Source organism: Barbus barbus (assembly GCF_936440315.1).
Source record: "Barbus barbus genome assembly, chromosome: 18".
NCBI lineage: Eukaryota > Metazoa > Chordata > Actinopteri > Cypriniformes > Cyprinidae > Barbus > Barbus barbus.
This window is the reverse complement of record NC_136746.1, coordinates 11,693,928-11,709,784: the sequence shown is the minus strand read 5'-3', so window position 1 is coordinate 11,709,784 and position 15,857 is coordinate 11,693,928. Positions and strand designations below refer to the sequence as shown.

The window sequence follows — 15,857 nt, the reverse complement described above, 5'->3', positions numbered from 1 at the left end:
AAAGAGAACACTCATACTGAGACAGAAACCCCTTATCCCAATACACACACACACACACACTTCTGTAAACGTGTTTGAAACTGTTAATCTGAATAGGCCCTGATTCAGTTGGAAATTTCAGATTTACATCATTCATGCTTGCTGTTTATCTGTGAATAAAGCAAACACAGTATTCCTCTTTCTCTCCTTCAAGGAATTTAAAATGCAAAACATTGGCCTAAATGAATAAATTAAACAAAAATAAAACTTTTATCATATTACCCCTAAAAGTGTCCCAAAAGCATAATCTGTCAATAAATGCCTACACGAGCTGACACAAGCTTGTGGAGGGTGCCCCTCCCCTGTTTTAAAGCACCCCTGTTTTAAAGCACCTTAGAACAACACACACCAACACTACATTTGAGCGGGTGAGGTGAAGCATGGGGTCTTTTTTTTATTTATTTTTTTTTTCTTTTATCTCACACCCCTGTTCTCTGTTCTCTGTCCGGGGCCGGGGGCTGTGAGGATGAGCTGGCCGCCCGGTCGGGGTCTGGGCTGGTGGTCTTCTCTGCTGCTGCGGGGACCGGGGTGGTCTTCCTGTCCCCACGCCAGAGCGAAGGGGGTTCAGCTCCGGGATCGGGCGCTGATTACCCCTCTGGGGGTGGTGGTGCCTGGATCTAGGAGTATAGAGTGCATATAGGGAGTGTGAGTGTGGGTACCATGTCCATTTTTGTGTGTCTACATGTGGGACGAGGGTGAGAATATTCGTTGCATGCATGAGGGTGGGAACGTATGCTTGTGTATATGTGTGCTTGTTCGCCTACGTCTATGTGTCAGGTCGGGCCTTAAACTCCACCTCACTCATCATCTCAGTCGACCCCCACCCCACCACCATGCCCTGCCGGTGGAGGATGCCGCCGGTGCGTTGGTGGTTTCTCGCTCCGGGGCAGGATGCTCGGGTGAGCGCTGGCCCACTCTCGGCGGTCGCTTGGCGGGGCCTGGCCCTACTGGCCTTGCTGGGCCCCGGTTGGGGGGTGGGGGGCCCTTGGATCTCCGGGCCCAGGGCTCGGTCTGCCCTGGTGTGGTCGGCTGCCGGCGGAGCCTGCGGGCTTGCCGCCACGGCACCCTGGGGTGTCTATACTGTGGCTGTCGGATGTCCCACCTTCGGGCTCTCCTCTGCCCTTTTCTGGGTGGGGGCCGCAGTTGTCCCTGCGGTGGTTCCCCTGGGGGTCCCGTGCCCTGGGGGGCCTCCGGATGTTTGGGGCCTGGGTCTCTTCCATGCCTGCTTCATGCCTTGCGGGATGGGGCTGTTGTTCCCCACACACACACTATTAAACATTTACATGGAGGAACCTTATGAACACAAGCGCGCTCACACACACAGGTGTACACTCAAGCATTCACATTGGTGTAAAAACGGGTGCTCACAGACACACATTGTTCTGATCTGCTGTTGCTTCAAAACTTATTTTGTAATATTAGTTATGCGTGTTGCTCAATAACAGTTAACATTTAGAATTTATTGTGATTCATACAGATGTTGGTTGTTGCTGCAGTTTCTCTGATGTTGTGTCTTCTGTTGTGTCTTCTGTTGTTTTCTCTTTTTGTCAGCAGGAAATCGAAGCAAATTGTCTGTTTTTTTTCCTCTCTCTCTCTATCCCCCATTCTCTTTTTTTTTTCTCTCTCTCTCCCCCTTCTCTGTTGACTTTATCCACAATTTTTTTTTTTTTGTTTGTTTTGTTTTCTAATTCCTTTTTTTTTTTTTTTATTATTATTATTATTATTTTTATTATTATCATTATAATTATTATTATTATTATTTTTTATTATTATTATTATTATTTTTTTTTTTTTTTTTTTTTTTTTCTTTCTCTCTCTTGTTTTCTCTGTCCCCTGGTCTTGTCGGTCATAGTATGGTTAAATAAAAGGGTATATAAAATTTAATTAATTAATTAATTAAAAAAGAAATATATAAAATAAATAAATATATAAAAAAAATATATATAAAAAAAAAAAAAAAAAGGCTGTGAATGATGATAGCATAGCTACACATACGTACTGTCATGTGTTATCTGTGTTACTGACAGGCCGGGAAAGAAAAAAAAAATAAAAGAAAAAAATAAATTAAAAAAATTAATAAATAAAAAAAATTAATAAATGCCTACACTGCAGCATAAAGCAGAATTACTGAAAGTGCATCCATGCATCTTGACCACACAGATTTTCAAACAGGTCACATACAATATCACGGTCAGAAGATGAGGTTTGTGTGTGTGTGTGTGTGTGTGTGTGTGCATGCCATGCATGTGAGAAGACATGAGAGTTTGTCTGAACTGAACACTGTGTCCTGGTCAGTTGTTGGCGGGTTCACACAGTTTAACAAGCGGTCATGTACAGTATTCAGAACCAAACAGTGTTACAGGCCTCTTCAATGCTTTTGTGCCCTTTTCGCATTCACAGGCTTGACCAAACTGACCCCATAATTATCTAAATCAATTAATTAAGGATCATTTGGCTTGCAAACCCTGTTTTGAGCTCGCATTTGTTTGGAGTTGACAACTGCAGTCACCCTGATTTGATGATCCGAGGTTTGCTATAGTTGGTATACTAACAAAACTAGTATTGTTAGTATTGTTCTTATTTGTTAAAACACTCTGTGTAGCACTTTTCACAATTCATGTTCTTTCAAAACAGTTTTAAATCAAATAAAATCACATTGGACAAAATAGTTCACTAAATGAACAGAAGTCAATTTTCTCTATTTACACTTTATTCTTTTCACAGATTCTCATCCAAAGACAATGGGATTTCCCATTGCAGTGGAGGGATAGACGTCATTTCAATGGATATCACCACACTGGCAACACTAATTCTTCAATGCCTGTTAGTGTGTTTCTAACGCGTAGGCGTTTGTTTGTATATACCATTTTTAGTCTTAGAAAACACTATATACTAATGAATGCAGCAAATGAAGACGTCATTCAGTGGTGGTTTCTCATGTTCTGAGAAATCGCTTCTCTAATCCCACCTCCCACCCCTCGTCCAAAGAATATTCTCTCCCATGGGGATCTCAGAAGATCAGTAGATGCATCAAGGACTCTCAACATGAGAATTTGAAGACTTGGGTGGTTGGGTAAATATCTCCTGCGTTTCCTCTAGTTCTTGATAATCTGATGGATTATACCCTGACTAACAGAATGTAGTCTCAGATTAGCTGTGGTGACAGACGGCCATGACCTTATTGCCTGACCCCTCTGTGACCGATCCTTTGACAGGTCACCTGAGGCGCTCTTTCTCGTGCTTTAAAAATGCAATATTACTGTATTTTAAGTCCATAAAATGAAAAGAGACTTTCAGAGGGAGAGAAAGAGAGAGAAACATATAAATATAAAGAGATGGAGGTAAATGAGAGAATGGATTTAAATATCAAATTAGAGACAATGAAGTGGAAATTTGATGGAGATGTGTTTAGAGGGGGTGAGACAGAGAAGGAAACCAATTTCCTATCCATTAAAAGTGTTAAAAGATGAGAGTGGCCCCTAGGGACAAAAGAGGAAGAGGAAACCATATACCACACATACATATAAACATTTAAACAAAACCAGGATCAGAGGCATATGCAATTTTATGAACCCATTACTTAACATCTGCGGAATTGCTGAATTTTCATAAGCATAAACCTGCCAATAATTCCAAACAACAAGACACTACAGGCAAAACCATTGTTTTTTCAAGGACTGCATGTCAATTTTGAGATTTTGTTTCCATAACTTTTTTTTTTTTCAGACAAATGGGAAAAAAATTATCCAAAATACACATTTAAGTGTTTATTTTATAGCACTTGATCTATTTGCATCTGCAGATTTCAGTTATAATTTACAATACATATGTTTAAAGGCCGCTTTCTCAAAATGAGTTTTTTCACGCACTGAGAAGTTTCAATACTGTAAAGGTTTTTACAGAGGGGTTTGTTCATATATAACTCACCTGATATATTTAATGTTTTATTAAAAAAAAAAACACGGTGACATTTTTTATTAATGGAGTGACAAAAGGGATATCAAAAAGTCCACTGTAAAAATTCTAAATTGTCAACAAAATGAAACTTGAGATTAATCAACGGTTGAAAGTATGGTATTCACCTGTCGTGTCTTGCCTTTATTAAAATTAAAACTAACCTAAACATTAATGAAATGAAGGAGACCGTTGTATGCAAACTGTTAAAAAGTTAAATGTGATCAATAACAGCACCAATAATGGCAATAAAGTAAAATAAACATTTCTAAAAAGAAGGTTAAAAATAACAGAGGAAATGGTGTTTGTATCATGCAATCTCTTCCTCAGGTCAAGGAGATACTTCCTCCTGTCAATCACTCTTATGCAAGCCACAGAATACAGCCTGACCTCTGAACCCAGCAAAAGGGGTCAAGTCACTTCTTCTAACACCTCTACACAATGGAGATAAAATAATAATGTCACGAAAAGTACAACTACTGTGCCTTGAGCTGAAGATCTGACAGCTATATAATATGTCTTTAACGCCCCCTTGCGGTCATTATATGGAAGCGCACGGCACTGGGCTGGATTGCTTTGCCTATCCTCTTGAACTCTGAATAATGTGAACTAAAATCAGTGATATTTTATTTAAATTACACTGCTCCTTAATAAAGATCATGGGATGTGACTACTATGTAATAATTACTATGTACAATTATGTGCAGTTGTATGCAGTGGTCAAAGTGACTAACCAATGAAGAAATCAAGCAATTTATTATCAAGGAGCAATACAATATTTTACTGGCCGACAAAACTAGAAGCATTTGGAGAGCAGAAGTGTATTAGCCCTAATATATTAGAAATTCAAATTCTTAATCAAATCATATTAATTTCAAATCTGAACATCAACTGTACTTAATGTCAAGTATGTGAACTCGGTACTATTTAACTAAGCATCAACCAGGTTCCAGCTCGTGAAGTTGGTTGTTAGAATGACTAGTGTTATAGATCTGTGTTCTAGAAACAAGTCTGAATTGTTATATTATACTAAATTGTTTTCTAGCATTGTTCAACATTTTTTATTTAAAATGGTTACCGATACAGCAGCAGGTGGCGACAGTGGTAGTCCTTATGAGTGAGTTATCGAGGCAAGGTGTGTTGGACTTGAAGCGGCGCTGCGCAGATTGATCGGTGTATCAGTCTGACATCAAAGTACCGCGAGAGCGATTCGAAAGCATAAAAGGATCCATCTGCTCTCTTTTCGCTCTCGCGGTACTTCGTCTAAAAGGGGAAAAAAATCATATCTAAAAGCCATTGTGCAACTCTTAACTGACTGTCAGCGCGCTTACATTATTTGTAATTATTAATTCTAAGCTCGGTTAACTCTGCTTTGGCTTTGTTTGGAATTATTATAATTGGCAAAGAAAACACGTCACTATTAAAATGTCACTACTAGAGTCTAAAATGTAAGCTTTTCAAAATTAATATCGTCTGGGAATGTGTCGTCACAGCGGCAATCCATTCTGGGAATTTAGGTCACGGGAGCTACAGTGGAGACTGGATAATATTTAATGTTTCTATTATTCTACTTAAGATCATGCTGGAGTGGTTAAAGCTCACTTTACATCATTTGCCATAGCCCTTTGCAAGGCCTGTGTGAAAAACGTGCTTTTTCAGCCATAGAAAGCTGAAAAAGCAGAGGGTATTTCCTGCAGACATTAATAGATGCCGTAGCCCTTATCAGTGTCTGCATGAAATACCCCTGCTTTTGATTAACGCTGTTGATACAGTAAGCGTTAATCATTCAACGCGATCTTAAGTTGAATCACATAAACATAAAATACTAGCCTATAATGTCTACATTCACTGCGGAACTCGGATGAAAGTTAAACTGAAACTAACAATTCAAATAGGATATGGCTTAATAATTGATCTCTGTAGATTTAATATATACAGTGATTATACAGCATTAAACTGTAAGCCCTCACACTACAAATAAAAGAAAATCATATATGGAAATATTATCTGAGGCAGCTCTTTGATCCCCGGCCACTTGTTTGTAAGGATTAAGTTTCATTCATTTATTTGATCGCTTGCATCATTGTTCGGCATCTCTAATAGTAAGGAATCTTCAACTTGGTTCATTATTTATTTGCATTGCTTCCATAATACACATCGTTTCAAAGTAGATTGCAGTTGTTGAGTGTCTGTTACCTCTATAATGGCTTCATTCTTTACACTGAGCAGATTTACTGGGCAATTGTGATATATATGCTAAATGATCCACTGTTTAAGATCTAGCTATCTCCCCTTTAAAAAATAGACATGATTTTGCTACTCTAACCACAGTGTTTTAGCAGTTAGCCTATATCAGTACTGTATATGTATAGTTAGCCTTTATCCATCTGTGATATTGTTAGAATTTCAAAGAACTGTGATATGAATTCCCGGTTTCTGCAGGTCTAAAAATTTCTTAAAATGTCTTAAGTAGTGCCATCTAATTGATTAATTGCATTCAAAAATAAAAGTTTGTGTTTATATAATGTGTGTATTGTGTATATGTATATTTAAATACACACACGTGTACATTTAAATATTTACATGTGTAATATATATATATATATATATGTATATTTCTTTCTTACACTAACTATCTTACACTAGCTTAAACAATAGCAATATGAGAAGAACATGAACTGATTTGCGGTCTTAACTTGTTAAATTGTCTTACAGGTAATCATGCACCTGAAGACCAGGCACACAGTTGTCTGGTGCGGACACACCTGTGGCCAGATTGTCCCACACATTCTCTCCTGCGCTGGCTTTGTGTTTCAGGATTCAGGTTGGTCATCGTTATGATCCTCACAACTTCTGGATCAAGAATGTCCATGTTCTGAAGACAGAGGTTGTGGAGCACCGCACAGCACGCAACAACATCTGGCACAAAGGCAGGGCTCATTTGCTCAAAAAGACTCAAAAAGACTTTAATCCATTAAAAGAGAATTTAGTGATATATGAAAATCCACTAAAATTTCATATTAAGCACACATGCATCGTAGCACACTTTTAAATAATGCACTTATAAAACACTTCTTTATATTTGGTTTACTTTATCTGACTACACTTAAAATCAGTTTAAGCGTTAGTGCTAATTAGTGCATTTGGGAAAATGTATTATAGTGCATATAGTAATATATTTTTAATAAAATCTATTTAATTTAAATTTACGATTACTACTATTGAACTAATTTTTTAAGTATTCAAAGTTTTACACACTTTTAAGAAATACACTAATAATGTCACGAATCCTGGCCATGCACTTCCGTTCACTTGCCACCAGAGGTCACCAGAGGTCACTCGTTCACCACACTGACTCATACATCACACCACAGGCACATTACATTGAACTACATCACCCACTGCATTGACACAGCTGTTCACACTGATCACGCTTGCACCTGAGAACCATCTCACAATCACCATCACCATCACACACACTACATAAGCTTGGGACATTCTCTTGCTCTCTGCCGAGTATTGTTTAGCCCTGCTACTCTACGAAGCGTTCTCTGTTTATAGTTTTCCTGGTTAGATTTCCTGTGTTCTGATTCCTGCCCGGTCTCCTGGATTATTCTCTCTGCCTTGCCCTGTTTGGACTCTGTTTGCTGCTCGTTTGGATTATTGCTCGTTCTCCTGGATTATTCTCTCTGCCTAGCCCTCTGGATACTGAATGCTGATCGTCGACCCACGCTGCCCTTCGGATTGCTCTGTGTCTTGCCTCTGCCATATGTCTGCTGTTCATTGACCCTGCCTGTCTTGACCATGTTTTGTAATAAAGCTTTGCAAATGGATCCGCACGTCTCACGTCTCGTCAACCCCGTAACAAATAAAACTCCTGTGTATAATTTTGCAGTATGCTTTTTCAATGCACTAAAAATCAGTTTAATTAATGTGTTTAGTATACTTTTAAGTGCACTTAAGTACTACTTAATTATAAATATTTTAATTAGTGTATAACTTTTACCATTTTATTTAGCACAAAAATACAAATGTAAATGTACTTTATTTTTAGTGCATTCAAATATACTTTATTTAGGCCTGGGTGGTTGACAGACAGAAAACAACTCAAAAGCATTCTGATGGGCTAAACAAAGAATCACTCTATATTTTATTAATATCAACTTTGAAAACAGTTGTGCTGCCTAGTATTATTGTGGAAACCATGATTTTTTTTTCAGCATTCTTTGAATAGAAGTGTTGATTAATTAATTGATGAATAGAAATATTAATTTCTTTCTTTAAAACAAATCTTACCCTTAACTTTTGAACGTTATGTATTCACAGTCTCCACAAATATATTAAGCAGCATAACTGTTTTCAAAATTGATAAGAAATGTTTCTTGAACGACAAAGTGTCACACCACAGAGGAAAGACCATGAGAGGAATGTACAGGTAAGGTAATGCAGGCTCGAGCAGAGTTCAACACAAGCAGGCAACTGTAGATGTGAAGGTTCATTTCCTTTTTTCTTTTCCACAGGGGAGACAATGATGCAGACGATGAAGAGGATTGTGGGAGATCGCAGGTTGGGTAAGGAGTTAGGCGAGTCAGGTAGAGACTTCAAGTTAGTTCAACAATTAAAAACTGGTGATTAACAGGTGAGCAGCAACGCAAGACGGCAGGTGAGTATCTTGAACGGATCAGGAACTTAATAGTAGACTGAATGAAAGAATTGTCCCATCCTCTCAAGGAAGAATCCACTGAGCTGATGGGAAGAAGGTTATGAAGACTGCAAACTTGCATAAAGTCCACTTTGGTGATCTGAGGTGAGAACAAAGGGATAGTCCAAGTTGTCCTATGCATAGACAAGACAATGTTTTGAGTGCTTGGTGCTGGCTTATAAAGGCCCACCGATGAAGCTAATGGCTGACAGGTGCATTGATTGTGGACTGTGAGCATGTGTGAGCCAGGGAGGATTCTGGGAAATGTAGTGTGCTGAGATCTTGTGACAGGCATGATGACAGAGAACTTGACAATTAGTAAATAAGAATGATTTCTTAAGGATCATGTGACAATGAAGACTGGATTAATGATGCTAAAAATTCAGCTAGCCATCACAGGAATAAATTATTATTTTTTTAATATGTTTAAACCATAGACTGTAAAAAAAAAAAACAGTTTATTTTAATTGTAATATTTCACAATATTGCTGTTTTTACTGTATTTTAATTGAATAAATGCATCATGAACATAAAAGACATCTTTTAAAAACATTAACAAAATCATTTAAAAAATAAAATAAATTCTGCTGTGGTGTGGTATGTTTAATTACATTGACATGGCTGCATGTTCGCTCTTAAAAATAAAGGTGCTTTATTGGCATCTAGTTCCACGACAAACTTTTAATACCCATGGAATCGTTCAAATGCACAAATGGTTCTTTATACTGAAAAATGATTCTTCAGATTATTAAAATGTTTTTCACACTAAAAAATAGTTCTGTTCACTGAAAGTTTCTTCTATAGAAATGGCACATGTGAAAATTAACTGCAAGCTCAAGAGTCAGTGACCATGAAGGTTCCAGGAGACTTTGTACATTATTTTGATAGTATCACCAAGTACATCTCACTGATGTGGGGGGAAAAAACATATGTAGAAGAGGGTTGAGAAATGAGGGTATATGGCTCACTTCTGATTGATACGGGCAGTTCATGTGGGTGATACAAATACATGTGAAAATCATTATTCCCAATTTTCTTTCATTTTCACTCTTTACATTTATTGTTGTGCCTTTACTTAGAATAGACACGATTATGGGAAAGGAAACATTTAGAGCAAAGGAAACGTGAAACAGATATAGAGATTTAAAGGAAAAGATAAGGAGAGGAAGATTTACGGCATATTCCTGTTTTCTATCTTGTGGTGTGGGAAAAGAATGCAAAGAGAACAACACCCACACACACCCTCTGTCTCTCTCTCCCATTTGGGCACTATATAAAGCTCAGCCCTGGTCTTCAGTCTCAAAATTATAGACAACAATCGTTCGCTATGAATAGACTGATATTTGTCACTTTGCTGCTTTATGCAGCATCTCAGACTGGTGAGTAATATTCATTATCAGTACTTAAATCTATTTATGCTACATGATTAATGAGGTTTTTCTCACGTTATTGCACATTATTGTGTTATGTGCAGGTGAATGCATCACAGGAGGAAAAGAGGCTGTTGCACACTCTCGTCCGTACATGGCTTCAATTCAGTGGAATGGAAAACATGAGTGCGGTGGCTTTCTGATCTCCAGTCAGTGGGTCATGAGTGCAGCGCACTGCTTTCAGAACGGGTATGTAACATATCAACACTAGTGATCTGTCTGACAGCATTGCAAAGTTGAAATGATTTCAGCAGCAAATATTTCACAATTTCAGTCCCTACAATCTCAGAAAAAAAGGTACAAAATCTGTCACTGAGGTTATATCTTTTCAAAAAGTTTCAAAATGTGCCATCGAGGTACCTTTAAGGCACAAATATATGCACCCTTTAGTGAATAAGGTACAAAAGTGTTCCTTTTTAAAAAGGTATAGCCCCAGTAACAGCTTTTGTACTTTTTTTTCTGCGAGTGTAGATAAGCTGTGGTTTGTTTTAAGCATTTGTTTCAGAAAAACTGTATTTTTTTTGGATCAATGCAAAATGGTAAATGTTCTGTGTGTTGCAGGAGGATATCTGGTGTTTCGGTTGTGTTGGGTGCTGACTCACTGTCTAATGCCGAGGACACTAAACAAACCTTTGAAGCCACTGCAGTCTACAACCATCCTGATTTCAGTATAAGCAACTATGACAATGATATTGCCCTGCTCAAGGTATACGCTGTGATCCAATCATGTAGCTGAAAATCGGTCTGTGCATGTGTATATAAACATTTTTCATTAGCAGACCATCAGATTCATATGCTGTTGTTTTTGACAGCTGGATAAGCCAATCACTGAGAGCGATGCAGTGAATCCAGTGACATTCCAGCGTGAAAGTTTGTCTGACCCCGAGGAGTCTGATGTTGTGGAAACGGCTGGGTGGGGATCCTTGAACAACCTGGGAGGACGACCAGACAAACTGCAAGAGCTCAGCATCAAAGTCATGCAGCGATGGCTCTGTGGCCGCGGTGACTACTATGGAACAAAGTTCACCAACAACATGCTCTGTGCTGCAGAAAGACGAAAGGACACCTGTGATGTAAGTTCACTGCAGTGATTCATAAAGCACTTCAAAATGAACATGACCACTGTAAAGACAACGTCAAATACATGACCTCTCTCATTTCTGCTGTCTTTTGGTCTAATAGGGTGACTCCGGAGGTCCTCTCTTATTCAAGGGCATTGCTGTGGGAATAACCTCTAATGGAGGGAAGAAATGTGGCTCCAGCAAAAAGCCTGGACTCTACACGATCATCTCCCACTACACAGAGTGGATTGACAGTAAAATGACCCAGTAGAAAAACACAACAACAACAACAAAAAAGCTGCATAATCCTTTGCATAACATTTTTATTTTTCATTAGTAATGTACATGTATTGCTATTTTCTACATTAATAAAAACCTTTCTACATATACCTAAATCTACTGACTGTTGTTTTGCTTGTTTATTTGTTCATTTCAAAAATTAAATTTTTACTAAAATATGTCATCAACAGCACTATTAAACGATTCATTGTGAGGAGACACAATAGCATATGATAGACAATGGACACTAGAAATAGACTCAAAACTCAATGAGGCCAAGTTCATTCTTCCAGGCTAAATATACCATTTTATGCACACACATTATATGCTTACATATAATATTTATTATTTTATATTATATTATATTATATTATAAATTATATTATAATACATTATATTAGCATCATAAAACAACTGAAGTTGACCACAGTGCTTTACACATAAACCAGCATTACAAACAACATCCAGATAACACAACATTACCAATGTTTAAACACACAAATGATTATAGGCAGCCATTCCACAGTTTTGTACCCAATATTATTTTAAAAGCTTGATCACCTTTTTTGTTTGCTTCTCATTCTGCGGATGACAAGTAATTTTTGATTGTCTGATGGTAAAGTTTCTTATGGGTTTAAAAGAACTCCTCAAGTTTTAAAGATGAGGAGCCAAATTATTCAAAAATCTAAAACCAAAAATGTAATTTTGAAATTGATTCCAAAACAGACAAGCAACCAATGTAATGAACACAGAATCATTTGTGGTTGTGCTACCGCTGACAAGTTGGTTGCACTTTATTTTACAGGACATGAACTTACATGTACTTACAGTGTACCTATATACCTATCTAAGAAAGTACTGGTAATATAAAGGTAACATGGGGTAGGGTTAGGTTTAGGGGCATGGTTCAGGGTTAGTACCTAGTTATTACCTAGTACTTGTAATTACTATAATAAGTACTTAGTATGTACATGAGTAACAGGACTGTAAAATAAAGTACTACCGACAAGTTAATGTCATAGTAGAGAGAATTTGAAAAATATACAAGCAATGACTCTTTCACAGTCTGTGGCTATAAAAGGCTTTTTCTAAAATTATATTATATTATATTATTTCTATGCCCTTTCACTGGGCTAATAAACAGGAGCAATATCAAAAGCTATTTTGTCAGTATTTGCTATTTTGAAAAAAATAAGCAATTAAAACCTGCCATTTACTCAGATGCATATCAAAACTGCTATTTATCAGCATTTTTAAGAAATAATTTTAGGAGGAAGTAGAAGACATTTTTGCAGTTAGACTCACTAGCACACGCTGATAAGAGCTGTGATCTGTGTGACTGATAGATAAATAAAATATTTCCACATGTTCTGACAGTTCAACGGCATGATGATACACGTTTGTGGATTTGAGTCTAACATGTTGCAATGATAAACTGCTTACTGTGTTGTGTAAGACTTTTTAAGTGCTTCATTAAATCTGAGTTACACAATGTTGTTCCTATTATTTACATTATGACATACCAGTACAATTTAACGGCTGGTGCTAACGGAATCTATCCACAAAACAGTAAATTATACAGATCTCTCAACACACATCGGTGTTGCAATGTCTGCTATCTTTAACTTAAATAGCCCATGTCAGGTCTTTTGAGGAGAGTATTTTTCAGTTTTCAGTGTTGCAAAACCCCTATGAGGCTGCAAGCATTTTGTATGCCAGATAATAACTCCTCAACCTGTTTATAATTAACAGTGTTCAGGAAATGTCCATTGTTTCCAGCAGACCATTATGGCTGTTGGCCACATATATTCTTTAGATTCAATAGATTTCTATTGTGGTTACAATGGATGAAAAAGAAAACATTCTCTGTAAACTCCTGGTCAAATGCCCACCCAAAATGTTCCAGTTCTTCCAGTTCAGGAAGACTTCTTGATAAATTCTTGATAACCAGCTTTTATTGACAGGATGACAAGGAATATTACTGCTTCCTCTCCAAAGCTCTTCAGCTGGACCTTTACCGCTCTCCTCTCTTTTTATTCACAGATATGTCTTTTATGGATATTAAACCAAAAAACTATGTGTGTGTCAATAATTTAAAAGAACATTACTCTCTCATGTATTTCTATTGTGATAAGCACCCTTATTTGCAGTCTGATACATTTACCTCATTTTGTAACATATAGTATATCATACTCCTCCTGCTGGCTCTGGTTATTGTCTTCCCCTCTTCCAGAAAGAATAGAGATGAAGTATGTCCAGTCGTCTGCAAATGGAACCACAACAAGAATCATGTTCATCTGAAGTGAACATGGAAATTAAACAGTACTTACATAAATGATGCTGCAGATGCCTTTTTTTTTTGTCAAGTTCAGCTAAAGTTGTTAGATAAAGAATATTTGTAACCCAGGACCACAAAACCAGTCTTAAGTGTCAATTTTTCGAAATTGAGATTGTGCATCATCTGAAAGCTGAATAAATAAGCTTCCATTGATGTATGGTTTGTTAGGATACAACTATTTGAAAATCTGGAATCTGAGGGTGCAAAAAAATCTAAATATTGAGAAAATCGCCTTTAAAATTGTCCAAATGAAGTTCTTAGCAATGCATATTACTAAACAAAAATGAAGTTTTGATATATTTACGAAAAAAATTACAAAATATCTTCATGGAACATGATCTTTACTTAATATCCTAATGATTTTTGGCATAAAAGAAAAATTTATCATTTTGACCCATACAAGGTATTTTTGTCTACTGCTACAAGTATACCCCAGCGACTTGAGACTGGTTTTGTGGTCCAGGGCCACATTTGTCCACTTTTGTATTCTGAATAAAAATGTCCAAAATCACACTTTTTTAAAATGTAATAAAAAATAATATACAGTACATACAGTATATAATATACACCTTGCAAATAAGACTCCATTTTCGCCTTAAGAACTGCACCTTACTTCTTTATGGTGTAGAGACTGAACAAGGTTCTGGAAACGTTCCTCATAAATTTTGGTCTGTACCGATATGATAACTTCACACAATCAGCGAATCTCCCATTCCACCATATCCCAAAGGTGCTCTAGTGGATTGAGATCTGGTGACGGTGAACTGTGGGTCAAAAAGGTATGGACATGGTCAGTAACAATACTCAGGTATGCTGTGGCATTTAAATAGTGCTCAGTTGGTATGCCCAAAGCCCAAAGTATGCCAAGAAAATATCCCCAGCAGCAGCCTGAACTGAACCATTGATACGAGGCAGGATGGATTCGTGCTTTTATACCAAATTCAAATGTCACAGCAGAAATCTAGTCATCAGACAAATCAACCTTTTCCTAATCTTCTGTTGTCCAAATTTGGTGAGCACATGTGAACTGTTGCCTGTTTCCTGTTGTTAGCTTTTTCCAGTCTTCTGTTGTTCAACTTTGGTGTGTTTATATGTACGTGTGTGTGTGTTATACAAAACCTGCAATAAAATACTGCAAATAGGCTATGATGCAGTATTAATGTAATACAATGTATATACTTAATGGAGTGGCCGGTAAGTGCATATTGCAGTATTTACAGAACCTATAACACAATATCCAGGATCTAGCAGGCATTTCAAGAGGCATACTGTACATTTGCAACAGAAGACCAGCCATCCAAATGTATATGTTTTCTTTTAACCATGTCATGCTTTTTGCAAAGAATAGGATTCTCAGATGAGGGAAGCAATTGCTTTCAGCAAGTTAAAGATCTTGAACATGCACAACTGCTGCCATGGTTGGCATTTGATTTTGGTTAACTGTGTTAGCTAGTTGTGATGCTTAGCTGATAACAGTCTAAATCAGACAGTGAAAAGTAACAGACTTCATAAAAGGAAGTCAATTCCTCAGGGTCCAGTGCAGGAATGCTGTCCAATGGCTGTGTTCCTGTTTTCTGGAGCAGTAGTCAAGTTCACTAAACATGTCAAGTAAAATGGTGTGGAGGAGCTCAGTAAAGATGTTTTCTTTCTAGTCAATTATGGTAGAAACAAAGGTGAACTTGACTCTGCTCAACGACTTAACGCAGCCATATAACCAGGGCAATTCCTTTACCAGGATCCCGATACGGTCTCAAGGGAGATTTAGATCACCTATAAGTGCATGTGCTTGCCAATTAAAGGTACTGTAACAATAAACTGGATAATAAAATTTGGCCTCAAGGCTTGTGTTTGTCCGAGTGTGTCTTTGTTTTGGTCTTTGGCAGGGAATAATAAGGGAAGTTCAACAAACTGCCTGCCAGGTCTTTATCTTCATGTTATCACACACAAAGCCATCTATACCAAAGTTCCTGTTTTTCTATTTTTTGCTGGTCTCAGACCTACACAAATAAGTAGGCTTGATAATTTCACACTGACATATTGCATGTGGTTCTTCA

At 37.4% G+C, this 15,857-nt stretch overlaps 1 protein-coding gene across 1 annotated transcript; it reads left to right on the top strand.

Annotated features, from left to right (window-relative positions):
• Positions 1-9,725: 9,725 nt before the first annotated feature.
• Positions 9,726-11,575, top strand: LOC306884131 (complement factor D-like). Its single transcript, XM_079439822.1, has 5 exons — positions 9,726-10,074; positions 10,170-10,314; positions 10,687-10,831; positions 10,938-11,198; positions 11,308-11,575. Exons 1-5 carry the CDS (start codon positions 10,023-10,025, stop codon positions 11,455-11,457), a joined length of 753 nt encoding a protein of 250 aa, XP_079295948.1. The 5' UTR covers positions 9,726-10,022; the 3' UTR covers positions 11,458-11,575.
• The last annotated feature ends 4,282 nt before the right edge of the window (positions 11,576-15,857 follow it).

Excerpts from the sequence above, each read along its gene's own strand:
- LOC306884131 (XM_079439822.1), top strand. The coding sequence starts at position 10,023 with ATGAATAGACTGATATTTGTCACTTTGCTGCTTTATGCAGCATCTCAG. Across the intron at positions 10,075-10,169 it reads TTATGCAGCATCTCAGACTG|GTGAATGCATCACAGGAGGA; the intron begins GTGAGTAATATT and ends TGTTATGTGCAG. Across the intron at positions 11,199-11,307 it reads GACGAAAGGACACCTGTGAT|GGTGACTCCGGAGGTCCTCT; the intron begins GTAAGTTCACTG and ends TTGGTCTAATAG.